This window comes from Hylaeus volcanicus, chromosome 8 (assembly GCF_026283585.1).
Source record: "Hylaeus volcanicus isolate JK05 chromosome 8, UHH_iyHylVolc1.0_haploid, whole genome shotgun sequence".
Lineage (NCBI taxonomy): Eukaryota > Metazoa > Arthropoda > Insecta > Hymenoptera > Colletidae > Hylaeus > Hylaeus volcanicus.
Window position 1 is genome coordinate 10,930,502 of NC_071983.1, and position 20,924 is coordinate 10,951,425.

The 20,924-nt window shown below is 36.6% G+C and overlaps 3 protein-coding genes and 1 long non-coding RNA gene across 6 annotated transcripts; 2 read left to right on the forward strand and 2 right to left on the reverse strand.

Moving 5' to 3' along the window:
- Positions 1 to 161: 161 nt before the first annotated feature.
- On the reverse strand, positions 162 to 2,422 carry LOC128880880 (4-aminobutyrate aminotransferase, mitochondrial-like). The gene is made up of 8 exons (XM_054131416.1): positions 2,285 to 2,422; positions 2,070 to 2,185; positions 1,822 to 1,989; positions 1,675 to 1,761; positions 964 to 1,605; positions 731 to 888; positions 386 to 654; positions 162 to 318 (listed from the first exon to the last, which is right to left on the reverse strand). Exons 1-8 carry the CDS (start codon positions 2,334 to 2,336, stop codon positions 191 to 193), a joined length of 1,620 nt encoding a protein of 539 aa, XP_053987391.1. The 5' UTR covers positions 2,337 to 2,422; the 3' UTR covers positions 162 to 190.
- On the forward strand, positions 1,483 to 5,716 carry LOC128880881 (uncharacterized). Its single transcript, XR_008457930.1, has 2 exons — positions 1,483 to 2,007; positions 2,081 to 5,716. It is a non-coding gene; the product is annotated as an uncharacterized LOC128880881 (long non-coding RNA).
- LOC128880869 (nucleosome-remodeling factor subunit NURF301) lies at positions 2,768 to 19,675 on the reverse strand. 2 transcript variants are annotated; one of them, XM_054131392.1, is made up of 26 exons: positions 18,963 to 19,675; positions 15,297 to 16,348; positions 14,854 to 15,136; positions 14,556 to 14,764; positions 14,112 to 14,480; positions 12,889 to 14,049; positions 12,618 to 12,808; positions 11,414 to 12,550; positions 11,020 to 11,329; positions 10,795 to 10,930; positions 10,232 to 10,509; positions 9,880 to 10,020; positions 9,665 to 9,772; positions 9,396 to 9,580; positions 9,060 to 9,317; positions 8,703 to 8,922; positions 8,280 to 8,609; positions 8,022 to 8,210; positions 7,715 to 7,945; positions 7,294 to 7,603; positions 7,002 to 7,206; positions 6,655 to 6,917; positions 6,365 to 6,532; positions 6,086 to 6,281; positions 5,926 to 6,010; positions 2,768 to 5,834 (listed from the first exon to the last, which is right to left on the reverse strand). In XM_054131392.1, the coding sequence occupies exons 2-26, from the start codon at positions 16,333 to 16,335 to the stop codon at positions 5,632 to 5,634; spliced, it is 8,205 nt and encodes a 2,734-aa protein (XP_053987367.1). In that variant the 5' UTR covers positions 16,336 to 16,348; positions 18,963 to 19,675; the 3' UTR covers positions 2,768 to 5,631. The 2 variants fall into 2 exon arrangements, with proteins under 2 accessions (XP_053987367.1, XP_053987368.1); XM_054131393.1 differs by lacking the exon at positions 18,963 to 19,675 and having other exon boundaries at positions 10,232 to 10,476; positions 15,297 to 18,156.
- On the forward strand, positions 18,302 to 20,614 carry LOC128880874 (probable aminoacyl tRNA synthase complex-interacting multifunctional protein 2). Of its 2 annotated transcripts, none has more exons than XM_054131405.1 (4): positions 18,302 to 18,883; positions 19,696 to 19,845; positions 19,942 to 20,152; positions 20,224 to 20,614. In XM_054131405.1, exons 1-4 carry the CDS (start codon positions 18,317 to 18,319, stop codon positions 20,583 to 20,585), a joined length of 1,290 nt encoding a protein of 429 aa, XP_053987380.1. In that variant the 5' UTR covers positions 18,302 to 18,316; the 3' UTR covers positions 20,586 to 20,614. The 2 variants fall into 2 exon arrangements, with proteins under 2 accessions (XP_053987380.1, XP_053987381.1); XM_054131406.1 differs by having other exon boundaries at positions 18,557 to 18,865.
- The last annotated feature ends 310 nt before the right edge of the window (positions 20,615 to 20,924 follow it).

Here is a 20,924-nt window from a genome sequence, read left to right on the forward strand (position 1 = left end):
TTCAAATTCTACGTTCGTAACGTATATTACTTAAAATTAGAATTAAATATAAATCTTAAGGAGCATTAAACCTCTCGATAGGTCTCGATGACAACTATTTTAACACTTTATTAAAACACAAACTTTTTTATTAGAATTATATTTAATAAATACGAGACGGTAACAAAGTAAAATATCGTTTATAAACGTATCAACTTTCTGTGAGTTCCTTTAAGCAAGCACGAAGATTTTCCAAAAAGATATCTGCATGGTATTCCCCAAATATTAAACATGGTCTCAATTGAATTGATTTTGTCCCGCTGTCTCCCACTTGAATACCTGATATATTTGAATATTTAAATACTAAATTAATATTATAATACACGTATTGTAGAAGATTCTTTACCTTTGCAACGTATTTGATGTAATAGCTTGTTCCTCATATCTTTGCATCCCATATCAAATGCCATGATGAATCCTCTACCTCGCACAGAATTTATTACTTGTGGAAATTCATGCTGTAACGTGTTTAGTTGACAAAGCAAGTAATTGCTGACATGACAAACATGAGTTAACAGATCTTCTGCTTCAATAGTTTGCAATACTGCTTCCAAGAGTATTATTTTACTTGGATCACCCATCCAAGTGTTAAAAATTCTATATGGACGCATAGGCCTAGACGGACAACAATCCGTAATATTTATAGAACAATATTCTACTGCAAATGTAAACTGATTAAATAATACGCTACATGTATTCAGAGGAGTGATAGAAACCACTTGCTTGCATTTTGTGGCTAAATGTAACAATGTCAGGGGGAGTATTTAATTCAAAATATTCGTGTGCCCATATTCGTCCGGATGCACCACCTCCTGTTTGTATCTCATCAATTATTAAGGGAATAGATCTCTACAAAAGATTTATTCATATTAATATTCCAGATATTAATTGCTCACCTACTTTATACAAATTGAAACACCTTACCTTTTTAGCAAGGCCTTGTAAAGAGTGAAAGAAATCTGGCGAAGCATGTCTATCTCCTCCCTCGCATTGTATTGCTTCAACTATAATACCAGCCACTGGAGCTGTTTTCTCAGATTTTTCTAATAAATCTTCTACCTTACAATAACAATTCTGGTATAGACTTTTGAGCTTGTAACGATAGCATTGTTTAAAGCATGCATGTATCATATTTACTTGTTCTAAACACCGTGCATCTTCTTTTTTATTTTGTTCTTCGTGTTGGTCTAAGGGGTACAAATATTGTGGAAAAGGTGCAATCGGCCATGGAAGAGAAGGTATGTCAACTTTCATTATATACTTGCAATGTGTTAGTGCCAATGCAGCAAATGTTCTGCCATGACATCCACCTAATTTTACACATTTGATCAATTTAATCAGTGTCGAGGCGCTTATAACGATAAAAATACCTTCGAAAGAAAGTATAGACAACTCAGGGCAACCAGGTGGTTTATTAAAGGGTGCACTTTTCTTTTCCTCATTTGTAAAGCTTCCGCCTCGACGACGTCTTTCTGCATATTTTATAAAGGCAGCTTGTATAGCATGCTCGTTTGAACATGCACCGCATGAAGTTGTAAAAACACATGGTAATCCTTTTGGAGCTACCTGATTAAATGACATTATATACATAACATTTTATTTCTTTTCAATCTATCGTTATTTACTGTGTCTTACACATGGTTGAAGTAACGTATCTTGAAGTTTGCATGGCCACTCTAAACCAGGGAACAATCCCAATGCTGGTCTATTTGCCATTATTCGCTAAAAGTACATACAATAATGGAAATTACAAGAAATATAATAATTTTGTATTATATTTACTTGATTTCCTACACACGACAATGCACCAAGGATAGAGCGATGATTGTATCCAAGAGGAAGAGTAGAAATTTGCATAAACATATCTAAGAAAACGTTTCCATCAATGTCTGCTAAATAATTTCCAACGGATCTTTGATAGTCTGCAAAATATTGAATGGAGCCTACTTGCTGCAATATTTTATAATGGTATCATATCGATATGTATTATTTTTAAATGAAATTTGTATTGAAACGATAAGAGTATGAACCTGAATTTTAGAAAATTCATTGAGAAGAGTTTCTGATCTTGGTCCTGGAATTTCTGTAAGTGTGTACGGTTTCGCTGGTTCCCCAGGTAAAGGTGCTTTTGCTAGATGGTGAAGTTCTGCAGATGTCATTTGACAAACGTATATTACACGTTAAAACTAGGACTAGTACATTGATCTTCGGATGATAACTTTCAATGTATTTACTTTGTACTTACGACGAGGTGGTCGACTCTTTCGAACGGAATACAATACACTTTTACATAACATATTGTACGAAATTTGTATATATTTTAAATATTGTCACTTTTATAGAGAATTTATAAAATACGATTACAATTATATTTGAAAACTTTAGTATACGTGTAATTAATTCATGCTAAATTGAAAAGCATTTTAAACAAAGTTTAAAAATGATAATAAAAGTTATATAATTTATTTATACGAATGACATATTCATACTTTTGTTTCTGATCATGACAGAAGAAAGTAACCAACTGTTAATGTAGGTATTAGTATTGCCTAAACTTCAAAGTATTGATAAAGTCTACGTCTATTTAAATAATAATAAAAAGAAAGGTAATATACATTTAAATAAAATGTGTCTATAACTATGAATTTATACAGTACAGTATTTTTTTTTGTACGTAATATGAAATTAAGAATGAACTACTGAACGGTATTAATATACTTTTTTAAAGTTTCATGAAGCCACTGTCATACAGCAGTTTATTGTTTTTTAAGCAATTACAAATTAAAAAAGGTAAATTAACATACTATGCTCTCTTCTAACTTATATTTATAGTGCAATAAAAACAACAAAGTTTATGATTAAAATTAGTACAAATATATTTATTATAAACTAGTAATATTAGATTTAGACGAATATAGTTATGTAATCACACTTTGTTGCTTTTTCCTTAATAGAAATAAACACCTTGTTACATGATTAATAAGCGGGGAGTGAAATGGAGCAGCGTAAAATTTACACGGCTGCAATTTCTTCACCCAGTTTTTACACTTCAGTAGCATGCCAAAAACTTACACGGCTAAATATCTATTACACGTTTCAAAGTGTTTCTACAATTCTTTTTTTTTTTTACAGAAGAAACTTTACTTCAATACATTGTCAAATATCGCTCCTACGTAAGAAAGGAAAATTCGACAGAATGATCGTAGTACGGCTAAGATTATCTTAAACGCATTCACGATTTCAAGAGTATTTATTGATTTTATTTGTTTACATGCGTCTCGTGAGAGGGATTAACTCTTTGGGATAGTTCGTTTCTTCCCTTTGTCTCGGACGATACATAAAGTTAGTACGTTGCATTACATTTAAATTGGCATGTTTAATTCGCTCGTAGAAGTATCTTAACGCAAATAGTTACTAATATTCGTTCAAAATCTATACGAATCAGTAAACTTTCCGAGGCAATGCAAAAGAATTCAAAACATACATGCGATCACAAAGAGTAAATCCGTCGGAGCATCTTCACCCTAAAATAAAATTCTGTTTAAAATGTTCGCTTAACTCTTTGCTATCTATCGATTGAACGAACTTTAAATGTAGATACATTCATCGTAAATACAGAATATATCCAGAACTGCTAGGAATTTAAGAAGCGATCGCAGCAAAGAATTAAGCAAGCAGAAATAAAAAATGAATTCATAACGTTTTAATAATACAGATCGACGCATTTTGAAAATTTTTAAAGTACATTACACACAAATAAAATAATGCCCCGATTAGTTTAACGAGACGCATAACGATGTATGACCACTCGGAGCGAGCTTACAATAAAGCTAACGTGGTGTATAAACCTGGGCAAAGTAACGAACTATGTATCCTGTAACTATAATTGAAAGTCGAAGGTAAAAAACAGATCAGTGCCAGGGTTTTATGAACTTTGAATTAAAAATACTGTACAAGCATTATCCTGGCGAAAATGTACAACCTGCTTTGAGCGATCTGCTTTCTTTCACTTAAACAAATCATAGACGATCGACAAGACACGTCTCAAACTCGTGAAACATACAGTTATTGTACATACCCGAAGCCACGACTCTCAATTCTCAATGTCAGAGAACAAGTTAGTTGTTTTCCTTACGGGAAATACATTAGACCCTCATAGAATAAACCTACGTGTAGTTTTTGTTCAAAAAAATTCTAGTTTTCCGTTGACTGACGCAAATATTTACTATTTACTTTCACTCTCGCATTTTACTAGTGAAACTTCAGAAGCATTTTTTAATTGTATTGCTTCTTTATGAGTATGTATATACGGGTGTGTTTCTGTGTATTTGTTGATAAATATCCACGAAATAATATTGCCCTTTTTATATCCTTTATGATTATAGATACCGAACATACTCGTACATGTACAATGCAGCACAGTCTAGTAATTTCCACAAATGGTAGTTTAATAGCTAAAATATAAACAATATTTTCATACAAATCAGTTTCCAGCGTTTAACTGACTTTTCTCCGAAAAATCCGCGTCGTATCAGAACCAAAACTCTATATTCTATTCACTCATAGACTTTCCTACTTGGATATATACAAAGCAGATGTTCCTGCTGTAGTTCTTACAAGCTAAGATCGTACGTGTTACTTATAAACAATTTTATAGAAAATTTATGTGATAAAACAACATAATAATAGTTACTTGTGACCACAATAAACAAATTTGTACAATTTATTATGCGCTTGCTAAATAGTTCTTACGTCTACGTGAGAGAAAATTTTTTTTTTCTTCTATTAGATGAAATATAATGACGTGTAGCGATTGGACCATTTTTCTTTCCTTTACTGCATAGGTATGAGTAACGTTCGAATGGTTCTCCAACGTACTTGTTTTCATTTTCCACGGATTCGCATTGGGTTACTAAAAACTCATCGTTCTAGACGCTCAGTGGCACTGATTTGATATATTTGTTAATTATTCTCATAACATGCATAATTACACGTAGTTCATCAATGTACATAAATAGTAAAGCTCATGTAGGAATTCTGAACCACAACTTATCGTTTGTTCTAAAAAGAGAAACGAAAGAAATGTTTTTCTCGATAACGCAGATATAAGGTAAGAAGTAATCTTGTATTTACTTTTACTCGCTCGATAAGAAAAAGGATTAGTATACTGACAAATATTTTATTTTCATGTACACATAAACAATGAAAGTTGTTACTGAGATAAAACGCATGGTATCGTTACTATCTCAAATTGAAATACAAAACTAGAATCCTATGAATAGTTGATTTAATTCATTCATGCAGTGATATAATTAAATTTTATAAGTTCCGGTTCAAAATCCATTGTTGAGCACAATTTAAAGAAAGTTCGCTTTCACGAAGGCAAATGAAACTGTTCACACAACTCTAATAAATAGTGGACATACATGTCCTACTCTTACGTACTTATGGCTATTTTGAATGTCTCTTTTCTACTGGCACAGATCGATCCTTTTTCACTGCACAAAAGTAAATTGCTGATGCTTCGCACTTCCACTATTTATAGTTACAGTTTTCTTCTTTATTTTTTTTGTATTACTTTTTTTTAATTGCTTACTTTCCTTCAGAAAACTTTTCTCTCAAGCTCTTAATTTTGTGAACAAAATAAGTTTCTAAGGATTCTGCACATTTAAAGAAGGGTGACTCTTTCGGATTGTAATAACGACAGTTGTCAAATATCTTTGTCATATCTCCGATGAATTCACTTAACTTCTTGTAAGACCTATCATTTATCCTCAACTCTATCGTTTGTAAATCTAGAAGTGCAATTGATAAAAATATAATATATTCCTGGATGGACTATTTCAAGTTTACGAAAAATATTCATAAAATTAATAATACACTCACCCATTGGTTCCTTTATAACTTTATAATAGTCTGGCGCTTCGTTTGGATCCACTGGCTCCATAAACGGCCAAGCACTCTTATGAGCCTACACGTTAATATTTATAATATTAATACGATCGAATTAAAACACGCTCTAAATAACTTCATACAATTCCTTTACCTGTATCTGTTTAATTAATTTCTTTAAGAGATCAAGGTCTTTCGCGTTAAGATTTTTCATATTAGCGAAATTAACAGAAGAGTTTCGTTGACAATTCGGACAAACATATTCATCGATATTGTCTGCTTCCGACTGAAGAATACCCACACAGCGACCATGGAACCAATCTTGGCATTTGTCACAGCATATATAAAATCTGTAGGAACGAAAACGCTGATCTCGATAAAAAGTAACAACTAAGCATAATCGATAGCATCGGTAATTAGTGTGTTCACGTACTGAGATTCGTCGTAAGGCTGTTTACATAGACAATACAATTCTTGCGTATCTCTCGCGTGTCTGCATTCCGTACAAACAAACTCCGAAAGCGTTTTACACATTTCTTCCGTAATACCCACGCAATCTCCGTGAAACCAATTGTTACAGAGATCGCATCCTACGTAAAACCTGATACGAGAAAATAAAACAGCCTCTATAGACATTTTTATTTTTATTCATTTTATCATCTACGGCAACTATAACCCCATCAACGTTCCTCGAAACATTACGAAAGTTTTCCTAATACTTACTTTGTTTCATCGTAAGGTGTTCTACACAGGCAATACAACTTCTCCTTCTTAATTCTATTTGGAGTAGCTGCAGTTGAAGCACCTGGTGGCGTGGTGCTGTTTCCTTGTGCCTTATATTTCTTTGGCCTTCCACCTCTGTTAGGAGGACTAACTTGTTGAGCTACTTGAGCGTTTGCTTTACGCTTCGCGCTTCCCACCTTGACTTCATCTTGTTTATGCCTTTCTGCCTTCGTTCTCGAGGCTAGCTCCGCCGATAAATCCTTCTATGGTTTAGAAAGAAACAATATAAATATAATAACGCAGCGTGTATCTACACGACATCATATGGGATTCGTAAAGTAGCATACCTGAATATCTATCTGTAATTCTTTCTCAAGCAATGCTCTCTTTTTAAGAATATCTTTCTTAAGTAGTTCTTTATGTCTGAATAATAACACTTGCATTCGCGAATGCACTTGTTGTTTTCTCCGTAATTCTTGGCTGTCTTTCAGCTTTGCTGCTCGATTTTTTGGTGTCGATTCATTATCCGCCTGCTCAGCAACCTTTTGTACTCTACGCAAGACAAATGGTTCCAAATTCAGCGATGTCGTATAAAGTCACATTACTTCATAATACATATTCGTTATAAGAGGTACTTACTTTGGAGTTTCACGATTTTCTTGCTTTGGCGCGGGTTTCTTCCTGGGCGTTTCCGCCCACTCTGTATCTTGGTCGTGTGTTGTCGATTGCGCACTTGTAGGCGTAGTTGTTGTTGGAATGTTGGAAGGAGCTGGTCTTTTACGAGATGGGACACGCGGTGTCGTGATCGTGGGTGTAGCGTGAGTTTGGTTAGTGGATATCGAATTCTCAACGCTGCCTTTCATCTGCTTCTCTTGATATCGTTGCAACTGAAGCAATTTCTCTTCTATCTCCGGGTTCAGATTTTCTTGTTTCAGCGCATTTTTAATGGCTAAAAGTTTTAATAATCATTACATTAAGCGAAGACTAGAAGAGAAAAACGTACTTGCGTTACTTTAAATCGCATTGATATTAAACAAAGTAGCACCGATTAGCAACTAACTTTGTTGGATGTAATCAGGTGTTAAAATAAATTTGTTAGCTGAAGAGTCGTTTCCTTCTTTCAACGACTGCAAAGGTTGCTGACCATTAGCCACGTTTGTTTTCTGAGACTCCTCTTCTGAGGGAACAGCGGGTTGTCCAACTTGCTGTACAACTACTTTGGGTTTCTCAGAAGAACTTGGCGTAGTTGTAGGTGGAAGCTCTGGAATGCTTTCTGTTCCCGTTTGTGGTTCTATTCGATTCAGAATAAAATTAATTTAGAATTATACAGATTAAATCGTTAAAAAAAGTGTATAATAAATACGAACCAGTCGCTGCTGGAGGCGATATAACTGGTTGTTGCGCGGTTTGCTGTTTCGAAGCGGGGGTAGCAGGAGTATTCGCTGTTGTAGAAGTCTGTGAACTTTGAATCGCTTGTTGACTATTTGGCGCGGGTTGAACGGCTAGATATATCTTAGTAGGCCCTAGGACTCCTTGCTTTCCTGTCGTAGCTTGGGCTGAAAAATTCCACGAATCATAAATACACTAATAATTTTAAATACGAGTACAACATTATTGGGTCGAACCTTTAAGCAATTGTTGTTTAACTTGCTGTTGCACCATTGCAAGCTGCTGTGGCGTAAAGTCCGCACCTTGCAGACCTTGTAAAACTATACGAGGTCCTTGAGTGGTTTGTATAACTTGAGCAGTGACGCATTTAATAACGGTGCCAGGTGGTTGACCAGCTAACAAAGATGCTTCTACGCTTCCAGGTGCTGGAGCAGTTGAAGTCTGAGTTGTTGGCGTTGTAGTAGTCGATGTTACATTCGTTGAAGCATTGCTAACGTTGACATTTGACGTTTCAGTTGATTGAGCTCCCGTTGTTGGCGCTGATTGAGTAGCTTGCAATGCAGGAACTAAAAATGAAGAAGTTATTTTAAATTAATAACAAAAATGTAAAGGTGAGCAAGTTACGTGGTTCGCGATGTTTATCTAATAAAATAACGAACCTTGTTGTTTAGTTGGTGTCACAGCATTCTTAACTATGATACTACTGTTTGCTGAATTTAAATGCACAATTTGATTGCCCGTCGGTGTACTACGGATTACCACTTGATGACCGCCGATTGTCGTCAATTGAGCTTTACCCGTCGCAAGTTGTTGAGCTAGGTTTGCATTAGTGACTACTATCTGATTTCCGCTGATAGCTTGACCGCCAGATGATAGGACCTATATCATTAACAATATATTAGTATTATAATGAAGCGATATTTACCGGGAGGGGAGGGGGGGGGGGGGCGACGATGATGACGACTGGGTAGTATTAAAGTGTAAACTTAGGCTTTCTTTGATTAGTTCAGACATACTTGTGCGCCCTGTACAATTTGTCCGGTGTTGGCTACCACAATAGCGCTCTTTGTTGATTGAGCAGGTGTAGGTGCAATAGTCACGGTCGCTGTCACCGAACGTTGCGGGGTTTGCACAGTTTGAGACTGTGCTTGTGCCTGCTGAGTTGTTTGTACTTGTGTTGCATTCGTTGCTGCTTTAGTCGAACTGGTCTTGTTAGGCGTGGCATTAGGGGTTGTGACTGCTTTAGTTGTGGTTGCCGTAGTAGCAGTTTTCACCTTTAAGAACAATTTCGTAAATTAATTCCTTTGTTTTAATATTTTACTCGGTTATTTGTAAAAATTCAGTAATTTTACTTGTGTAGTTGAACTCGTTCCAGTTTGTGCAAGGCTTGTAGTAATCGTTTGACCAGTATTTAATACGTGTAGTTTTCCATCAGGCATTTGGACTAATTGTTGACCAGGCATTAAACCTCGAACTTGTAATTTCCCATCTGGTCCTCTTAGAATCTGTACTTTTTGCTGAATTTGTTGTACGGGGGCTGTTTCATTAAAATAAATGGATTAATTCGAAGAAATCATAATTAAATTGCTAGAATGAAATCTAATCAAAGTTGTAAATATACCTGCTTGGCCAGAAACTTTAATTAGGGACTGTTGTTGGTTTCCTTGTAACTGTGTTTTCGGTAAAATGCTTGTAGGACCGGAAACAACTTTTGTTGTACCATCGGCGGCTATTTAAAAGAAAGTGTTAAATATATATATATGTATATTTATACATGATTATTAAATTAATATTATAGTTCACAATATTTAATAATATATTTAACTCAGTATTTACATTTTGCCATATAAATACGTCTGGTACCAATGAAAGTCTTGTTCTGCGTAGGCGTCGTCAAAAGAGAAGTTAATTGTGATTTTGTTGCACTGTTCGGATTCGCTGGTATTGCGACTTTGGAAACTAATTTCACTGTGCCGTCTATAATAAGGAATAGTTGTTTTAAAATCGACTATAATTAGTTTTAAATAGACATGATCTTCCCAAATAATGGCGTTGTTGTTCCGTAACGAATTTGACTAAGATAAACCGCAATGTATTCTGTTGTTTCTGTATTACTCGAATCCCAATAAAATCGTGTCTATTTCAATTAATTTTAAAACGAGTTTAAATACTAAATATTAAGTTTTACCATGAGCGGAGCTAGCAACTTTAAGAAGTTGCGTAGGCGAAGCAGAGTTAGCTGGACTTTTGAGGGTTTCTAATGCTCTCTTTTGTTGGTGAGCGGCTCTTTGCATGCGTAATTGTTGCTCCATCTTTTCTTTGATCTCTTCGGGTGTTGCTTTGCCACTGACAAGTTGATCGCTAATACCAGAATTCGATCCTGTACCTCGATTAGAACCAACACCTATGGATTGTGGTTGACCCGATCGACTCCTAGTAATAATCTGGGCATTAGCCTTCTCTAACCTGGAGAGGACACACACCCAGAGGAGGGTTAGTATCAAGTGGTGTTAAGTGAGGATAGGTCAAAATCTAAGTGATTTTATAAGGTGAAAGTGTCAGGATTCAATACAATCACTTTTTAACGACACACAATTTTTAACAAACAAAAAAAATATAACATGGCACACAATTTTTAATAGAAACAAACACCTAACGACTCCAAGCGACACACAATTTTTAATAGAAATAGGTACGTTAAAAATACACATAATTTTATGAAATAGCTTGGAATTTTTCGTATAAACGTACCTATCACCGTATTGTTTAATTTCCCATAATTCCAATTTATCCTCGTCGACCCATTCCTCTGTAACTTGAGGTTCAGTGCTTTGCGGTGATTCTGGTCTTTTTCTTTTTCTGAGACCACTTCTTATTGATGTCACTTCTACAAAGTGTTCGTCATATTTTAGATTCAAAAGATTTCTTAATCTTAGAAATTGTAATTATTTAACATAATTTATTCATTACACCAACCTCTGACTTGCTTTGGTAACTCCAAAGGAATAACGACTTTTCTGCGTAAGTACTGCGTTTTATCTAAGAATTGACCAACGTGACGATGTTTAAGAATCTCTAGTGACATAATCTCTGTGTCCGTTGTGATTTGATGTTTGCCATCTGTGGATAGCGGCTTTGTAGCCATGTCATCCCATCGAAGACATCCCCATAATATCCGTAATTGAAGAGCAGCTGCAGCTAATGATTTAATCCCAACAGTTCGATACAACCAGCACGTTTTGAATAATGGTCTAGGGCATGGATATGGCCATACCGACAAATTCGCCTGATATTTACGAAATAAATTTACATTAATGGATGAAATATACATATTACACTTTGTTATTACTAATATCAACGAATTTAGTACCTTAGCCATATGATGGAAACCTTGAACTGGTATTCGTCCACCGACCCTAGACAATTTACGTAATTCATGCTGCGGTAGTAACAATATACTACGGTGTTTATTTTTTGTGCTAAATGTAGAACACAAAGGATATTTGACAGGGGTGCGTTTCTTTTTACGATCCGCCAAAGAAATTGCGACTTTCTTCAGATAGACTTTCCCCTCAGTTGAAACTGCAGTGTACACTCTTTCCGAACCATCAGCATTTAATTCTTTAGTCACCATGCTCCTTTGCACGGTTCTTCCTCTTCGATTGACGATAGTTGTCTTTTGCCCAGTGCTTGTTTTTGTCTCGGATGAAAATGTGACCGAATTTTGAGAAGTCGTATTTTCTTGCAAAGTTTTTACAACACCGTCGACTGTTTTTACTGTCTGTTGTGTCGTAGTTACTGTTGTAGTAGTAACTACGTTGCTCGTCGTAGTCGTCACTGTATCGACAGGTTCTAACTTCACGTCATTACCAGCATTCGTATTAGGTTCAATTTTTATTTTTTTGGCTGGAGGCGCAGCTCCATCTCTTACTACATTAGTGGCTGGTGTTTCTTCTGTGCAGTGAGTCGCCAAGGCTACTGCAGATTCTAAATCTTTCTTAATCGCATCTTTAGCTTCTTCGCTTCCTTCTACTTTTGGTCCACTCTGCGGTAATTGTCCCCCAGATGTGCCCACTGCTAAACTCGACGGCGATTGATTGTTATTCAGAGCATTAGCTTTTCTTAACAATGCGATAAGATCGCGTTTTAATCTGGCTTTCTGAAGACACATGGGAGAGTAACACGTAGACGTCAAACTTTGCGTCGTAGTAACAACTTTTCCTGGGGGCGTCGTCATGTTACAATAACGAGAATAACAACTACCGTTTTTATTCAGTCTCATATTTGCATATTGAGCTTTTACGTGCTGAATACGCTTCCCTATTACGGCCAACATCTCCCTAGCCGATGTCGATAAAGTTTTATTGGGTTGCTTTCCAGTAAGGATACTCTGCAAGGAATTATCTCCGCCATCCGTATCGCTTTCTTCGTTATTTTCAATGTCAATTTCAGAATCTCCGTCACCTTTTTGATTTGTCGATTGATTTTGTAGCTCTTTTGATTTCTCCTAAAACACAATTATACGATAGAATATTAAATTATATCGATAGAATTTTAAGTTAGTCAGTACTCACAGACTGCAATAATCTTCTTTCTTCTAAAAGTTTCAAGTGTGTTCTACGTGCCAGAAAGTCATCGATTCTAGTCTTTTTAGCAATTTTCGGATAGTGAAGTCTCCCATTGGTTGTTAGTGCCTTAGTAATATCAATTTCTTCGAATTCTGTGATTGGCGGAAACACTTTCTCGATTTTCATACCAGCTAAAACTAAAAGAAAAAAGTAGGATAATGAAAAATTTGTGTACAGTTGAAAGGAAGGTAATTAATATAAAATTTTTAATACATACATGATAAATTCATCTTTGTTTCTTGTTTAATTGATTCCGTTTTTGATGACTCGTCGTTTGCCTTGTCTTCTGCTGGCTCAGTTTTTATATTCTCTGCCTTACATTCTTGTTTTACCGAAGTATCCATCCCATCTTTAGAAGACTCTTCCTCTTTAATTTCTTGTTTCACTTTCACGTCTACATTATTCTCTTCCCTTTTGGATGGACAGTATTCCTTTATTAAGAATTCGTAGGTCGGAGGATCCAAAGCTAATATCTTCAATCCCTCCTGATCTTTAATTTGCACCATAATCTTCTGAGGACCTGATCGAAGACCTAACTTCGACATGTCGGATGATTTATAACGGCGACTAGCAGAAACCCACAGCCAACCACCTTGCCCGTGTACTCTGTATTCTTCCCCCTTTTGTTTCCAGACTTGATGTTTCAAGCCTAACGTGTATTTAACAAAATTAAATAAACGATTGCGTTCCTCTTCGTCCTCTCTCTCTTTCTTATCCTTCTTGTCTTGACGTTTCTTCTCTTCTCGTTCGAGTGCCGTTACTCTTTGCAATTTCACATGTCCGAGTTGATCATGCCATACACTGGCAAATACTACCGATTTAATGCACGCTTGCAATACGATAAGAGCACGCGCAAAATCTCTGGGATTAACGCAAGCACCTACCGCTGTGGTCCAAGGTTTACGCAGCAGAGGCCAATTCGTATGCATAAACGGAGCTTGAATATTACTTTCGAGTTGAAGAATCGTCTGACGAAGTGTGCTGACCAGAAGAGCACGAGTTCCCGTCAAACTTCCAACCCATTTGAATTCAGAAGCCTGCGTGAGCGAAAACTTATGCGACAAATGTCTCTTTTTGTCACGTTCTTCGTTTCGTTGCGCCTTGTTCAGAGCGATAGGATTGGTGCTGTATTGATTCACGTACGATTTGAAGTTGTTGTCCATTCCTAATTTAAACAGATGAGTACCAGAAGCTATTTGATGGGCTTTCTGTCTCGTTAATCTAGTACCGTCTCCTTCGTCTTTTAAGCTTTTATCCAACTTTTCTAATTCTTCTTTCGACAATGGCGCGGTACTTCGTCGTTTTAAATCGTCCATATTGAATGTTCTAGGTTGCAACGATCCTGTCTTCGACCTTGTTACAATCGTATGCTTCTTCCCTGTAGGAATTATTAATCGATGGTCAATATTTTTAGCATAAACCTATAACTGTACAACTTACCATCTTTGCCAATTTTTGAGATGCCGTCTTCCCCTTCTAACGCTTCTTCGTCGATTTCTTCCGATGACGAAGTGGATGTACCAGCTTTAACACTTTTATTTGCCGCATCTACGGACATATCAGCGTCTACGCCATCCACTTCTACATTTTCTGCCACCATATCCGGAACATTTTCTCTTGTAATCGATTCTTCGCGCGGTTTCGCTTCTTGTTGTTCCGTAACAGCTGCTAATCGTTCTTCAAGAGAGTCTGTACCCTCGTGTATTCTGCGCACCATTTCTTCAGCTTCTTGTCTTTGCCTCTCCTTTTTCTCCTCCTCCTCCTTCTCTAGTTTTTCTTGGCGCTCCTTTTGTAATCTCTGTATTAGACCTAAATTAAAAAATATTAATTTGGATTACTATACGAGCTTTATCCGTCTATTATTCAAATAAAATTTCAACTTACTGTTCTCCACTTCTAAGTACGACTTCTTGTTACCCTTGTATTGATTAGTAATCGATTCTGTAAGCTCCATTTGTCGTACAATTTCATCTTTATAATCGGATAATTCTCTATAAAGCGCAACTTCCATTTCATTGCGGTCAAAGCAAAGCAATACTTCTTCTAACTGTAAAGGTGTGCTATAATACCAAACTTCTCCATCTTCACTTTCACTACAATAAACATAGTAATGTCGTATTAATCTAAGAGATAGAGTATTATATCGATACCTTTTATTTACATATAACAAAATATATCTTACACAAAAACTCTTCTCGCAAGAAACCAATATTTTCTACCGTGTCTGTCGAATCCTAAATGTTCCTGACGACATAACGAACCATTTTTTTCGACATCAGGTATACAATCCGCGACTCCTGTAACTTTATGTGCTTTACACGTACTACACTGCCAGTCTTCGGTAGGAACATCGACTAACGGCGGTTCAACACACTCTAAGTGAAATACAGCTGGACAAGTTTCACAGCATAACAGATCTCCCAAGCGGTGGCAAACTCTGCAGTGGTCGTCGTAATGCATATTTCCTAAAAAAAGGCATTTAACATATATATGGAATGGAATGTTTTCAAATATGTATATCTGTAAATGTGAAATAATTGATCTTTCAGCATGGACACATAAATTATTCCTGCTGAATATAGTTTTTAAATTTCTGTAATAGATTATCATTAGAGATTAATATACCTTCATGCAGCAGGTCTTCCCTTACTGGATTTGTGATAAGAAATTGATCCGTTAAAAATTGCAACACCTTGATTCTATCTTCGATAGATGTAAAAGGGTATTCACAGGACGTTAAAATGTGTAAAATATTTTCATCAAAGCACTTGTCGCTCTCTACATAAGAGCGTAGCACTTCTGGCCAAGACATAGAATCCACAAAATATAAACTAACATTCACAGAGTCTTTCTGATCGAGTGGACCAAAGTGTGTTTGCTGAGAATCTTCTTCTCTAAGCAGAGCTTTAATAAGCATAATATGTATCTCGGCCAATAAATTGGTTTGATCCTCGCATACCAGAGCGGCGCAAAAATCTTCAAATCTGAAGGCCGAAAGACGCACCAAAGTGCGGAAATGTCTGAGTACTTCGTAAATAGATAAAGATGGCATAACAAATTCCTTAGGGACTAATAGGTCATCGGAAGATTTAGGTAAGACCAACGATGGCAGTTCCCTGTTTTGAAGCCATAACGGTTCTGGACTCGGCGGCCTCTGCTGACTGAGTAACGTCTTGCGGGGTGTACCACTTGTAGTGCTATAACTGGAGAGGGAGAAGTCACTGTCACTGGAGGGATCCGGTTCTTCTATACTTTCAGATGAGTCTACATCACTGTGCAGGGGGTCATCTTCTCCATCGCTCTTTTCACTGGACTCGTCACCAAAATCAGACCCATAGTGATATTCTGAGTCATTGTAGTCGACGTTGGGATTGTAACCTCGGCGATGATAGACTCCAGAACTTGAATGACCACCCTTACGAGAATGTCTCTCCCTGGGTCCACGAGATTTTCGGGTTCTCGTGCTTCGTCTGCTCTCCTCACTTTCAACTGGTGACGACGGCCTCGACGGTGTCGGCGTGCTTGGCTGGGAGTTTGGCGTTTCCGAACCCTTGTTTTGCAAATATTTTGGCTTCTTCATCAGATGATACTGAAACTTCTTTGGCCTTTCCAGGACCACCGACTTCGGGGGTCGGCCCCGTCTCTTCGACACCCTTCCTGTCATTGTCTGTCACGCACTGTCAACGAAATGGCACTTACTTAACACGTGGTTTGTGAAAACGCGCGCTTGTAAACAAATACAAATGACACCGTAGCAATGAAATGGAACCCATGTTTGTACTCTGATCTTTGCGCCATTTTTCGGCTACGGTCACGTGACCAAACACAATTCTTTCATGATTAAAGTTTCGTTACGATCTTTCGTGGCTTCTATATTTCGATCAACGACCGACGGTCGCCCACTTCTAACGATAAAAACCCGTAATTCCTATCGATAACGACGAAACAAGGTGCAGAAAATCATTCACTGACGCGAATGTAAGGGGAATTTACAATATCGGATCGTCTAAGAGAGCGCTGCTCCAATTGGCTCATCGAATCGCCGCCATGTCTGGCCTCGAACGCATCTACTCGAAAAAGTAGACGAATACTTCGATGAGATTTTCTTTTCTCCCGTTTACGCCGATCCACGGCTCGACCACGTCCCTGTCCGACGTATTTAAGTGGGATTCATGCGATCTAAAAAACCGTATGATCGCTTTAACAATTTCTCGCGTAACGTACAGAAGGATCCAATCGCTTTCACCGTAACTACACAAGATCCTGTCAGATCAACAATAGGTGGCGACATGCGCGGTTGGAAAAACGCGATTCTAACCGCACTTCCGATAGAAACCTTTCGTCTTTTCCTCGCTCGATGTCTTCGTTTTCTCCACGTCTCCTCGTATTTTAATCCACTATGGTTTTTATCACGAATTAATCCCGTAATTAGCCTCGATACGCGATCGAACGAACTCGCTATTATCCGCAAGAGAGAAATCTTAACCTTAGTTCGAGAGAAGCTTCGACAGAGGACACCACCTTAATTCCAAATTGTCGTGCGTCGTTACGTCGGTACACATTTTTTTAACATGTACCATTGTAACAATTAAAAACGATCGTGATTAATAGGAATTTGGATTTTTCGATACTTATATCGGGCAATTTTTTTAATAATAAATGCCTATATGTTTAAACGAGGCGACGTACGCGACATCTCTGCGGTTTGGAACGAAAATTCTGTAAAGTTTAAACACAAAGATCGTGGCACAGTCTCTTTTTATAATTAACGATGTTTATTAACTCTTTTTCTTATGAATTGCCAGACCAAATCTATTACACGAAGTGAAATTTAAATTTCGTGCAGACTATGTTTTTTTAGTGTATTTAGTGAGAGAATTAAGTATTGATAGATCTCGAAAGTTGGAGTATTATACGAATAGTATATGTTAATGCATCTTGTAATCGAACAAATAAATATATTTGTCGACGGTAGATTCAAATGTTGATCAAATTAAAGCCTAAACAAAATTTGGTACAATGTTATGCGTAAGTAGTGACGCAAATATGTCAAAAGCAACAAAACATTCCTCGTGATGTAATTCCGCGAAAATTTGCGTCGCCATCTTGGAAACGGATGTCAGTGTCAGGAGCGGCTCTAGGATGAAACAAATTGGGTACTTTTCTATGGGCGCCTAATATTAACACCCTTTTTAAAAAGCAAAACTAGGCGAGAGAAACTGTATGCTTTTCATTTGTAAATTGTTTATATCGTTACATAAAGTTAAACGAACGATCTATTTAAGAGCTATACTCGTTGTTATTCAAAGCAATAAAAACACATCTGTGTTCCTATGACCCAGTCACTTTAACAATTAGAGACCTAGAAATTTCCTTGACACTTGCATGTATCGCGTGAAGAAAGAAAGAAGGATTAATTAACTCTGGAAATCAGGTGTTAAAGAAACTAAATCCAGATATGATCCGTGAATTTTGATCGGGGTGTAAACATAAATACTGTTGCAATTGTTAGATATGGTTTCCAATTGTATAAGAACGAAATTAAAGCCTCATAAATATTTTCATGAATATTTGTCTGGGGCTCAAAGTGTTGAGTAAAATATGGTTACTACGAGTAACTAGAATACAGACAGTAACGTCTGACAATGACTGAGCGGCAAGGTCATATCCCTTTCGAGTATTTCATAACATTATTTGATATCACTAACAATTTTGCAAATGATGAATTGTCACACTTCGTGTGCCCTATCCTATGTATAATGATACAAAAATTATTTAAATTTATAAATTTTGCATTAGTAGGTGGTGGCATTTTAAGTGTTTTAGACGGCCCTAGGTCGGTGGTCGTAAGGTTAGGTAGCACCGGTGACAGAACGCGGGGGGGGGGGGGGGGGGGTGGGACGAAAGAAAAATGGCTGTCTAGCGAAAATCGAGAAATACGAAAGACGAACGAGTGTGTGACGATCGAACGTGGGCTCGAATTATCGGTTTTTTTTTTCGAACGGATTAATATCGGAGAAACGAACGAAATTCTAAACGAAATGACGATGTACGCTATGAAACCGATCGTTTCATTGCCACGAATGTCGCATCGGTCAAAACCGATGTACGAAATGCGAAATATACACGAGGAAAGATCAAGGGACGACCATACGGAAGCCGTGAACGAGACCGTGCCTGATATCACTGAGCAGGTTATCAGCTTTTTGAAGGTTTTCATCATTTCTGTAATCCCAGCGACGTGAAAGAAACGCGTAGCCGCACGTTAACTAGAATTAATGGTTTACTCACGCTTTTATCGTGCATGGTAGTTAGGAAACTTTCCTCTGTCTCGAACTTGTTGTGCATGACTCCTCCCAAAATTTCCACAAGCACTAATCACGATCGACCGGGAATATGGTTCTACAGGCTTGATCGATGCCTGCCCCTCCAATTTTTCGTCTAACAGGACATTACGCGACCATGGTACGCGAAAAATTCGGTTCGCTCGAAGAATAAACGTGAATCCACCTATAATTATTATAGAAGAAGGGCAAGCTTACTAAATTAGAACTGCACTGAAAGCTACAAAGTACAGTTGTATAACCAAACACACATAAAACCTAACCCAGTGAAATGATCTATATACCTTGTAGCTGTTCATTACCATTAATCAACAATGTAACTGATCATCTGTCAAATTCATAATTCATGACCATCTTTATTTTTTTTAGAAAGTCCTTGTCATGTTGAATTCATGTTATGCTTACTTTTTGCTAAATGTTATGAATATTTTCATATTATCATAGAAATTGAAAGAGATACATTAGTACTAGTAGTGAAATGAGCTGAATGGTGTAGACTAAAATTATAGAGGAATTATAAGCAGTACAAATGTGTCTCATATTGAAATGTAATTATTGTCAGAGAATAAAATATGTGTTGCATTGTTTAATCCTGTTAAAGCTTTCATTTGTAAATCCTACTCGGATTCTAACTTTTTAATTAAATGTCTTGTGTACGTTACAAAAATATTTTATTTCAGAGTCCACTGCCAGAATACAACGCGTTGGAAGCTAGGCAGGAAAAGATACTGGCTCAACTAGCAGAACTCAGAAAACAAGTGTCGACACTTTCTAGTCTATTGAAGCAAACAAATCAAGCTGTTACAGTCGATAAATGTCATAAAACTCAGGTAACTCTAATCACACTTATTCATAAATGTATTTTGTTCATTTTGCTTTAGGAGTCAAAAGACACTCATTAATTTTATTACCATTGATTTTTATAGGATCCAGTTAGCATAAATCTTATTGTTAATGTGAACCCAAAGAGACCTCCTTATTTTATATCTGCGCTGCAAAAAGTCTGGAAGGACACTGACATTACAGTACAAACTTATGTTCATTCAAGTATTGGTGGAGATGTCCCTACAGTTCATCAAGAAACTAAGGGTTCTCCAAGAAACAATCTTGTGAATCTATCACTGATCTGGAAAGATGGTAGGTAAATCCATATTTGTGAAAACCCTTAAGTAATAATAGATATATATTGCAATTAATTTTATTTTCAGTTGAAGATCTGGAATTTGTAACTGGCCTATATGGTTATCGCATCACCGGTGAAACGAATTTGTTAAGATATATAAGTAGGTTATTAAGTTCGCACAATTACGAAAATTCTAGTCTGAACGTCGTGAATACGATCGACTTGATATTAGATTTGTGTTATTCTATACACTTTCAACAATCGCTGAAAAAGAAACAAGAAATCTTGTCTTTAATAGCTGATAAGTTAGATAGAAATTGGTCAAGTGAAGGAAAGCCAGATATAGCAGATATCGCAGTATGGTGTACAATTAAGCAAGTGTTCCCGAAACAGTGTCCGCCAGTGCTCAAGAAGTGGTTTGAAGCATGTGAAAAACATTTTGTATAAATAAACGTCTACCGAATCGAAATCGTTTATTCCGTGAGTACATTTTCCACTTCTAATTTCGTTAATACTCCTTAAACATTGACTATTGGCTAAAATCACGAAGCAAAGATCATCAATAAAATTGCATAAATTTTATTAAAAGATTAACATGTATTTGAAATATCTTGTACAGGCATATTATAATTTTAGATGCACTTTGATTAAATATATTATCGGTACATAGAAAGTCGTGTAGAAATACTTTTGTTCTTGAACTAAAATGTTTATTGGCAGTGATTGAAAAATGTTTCAATTTTTTAATTTCTGAAGATAAAAGAATGTTGCTATGACACAGGACGG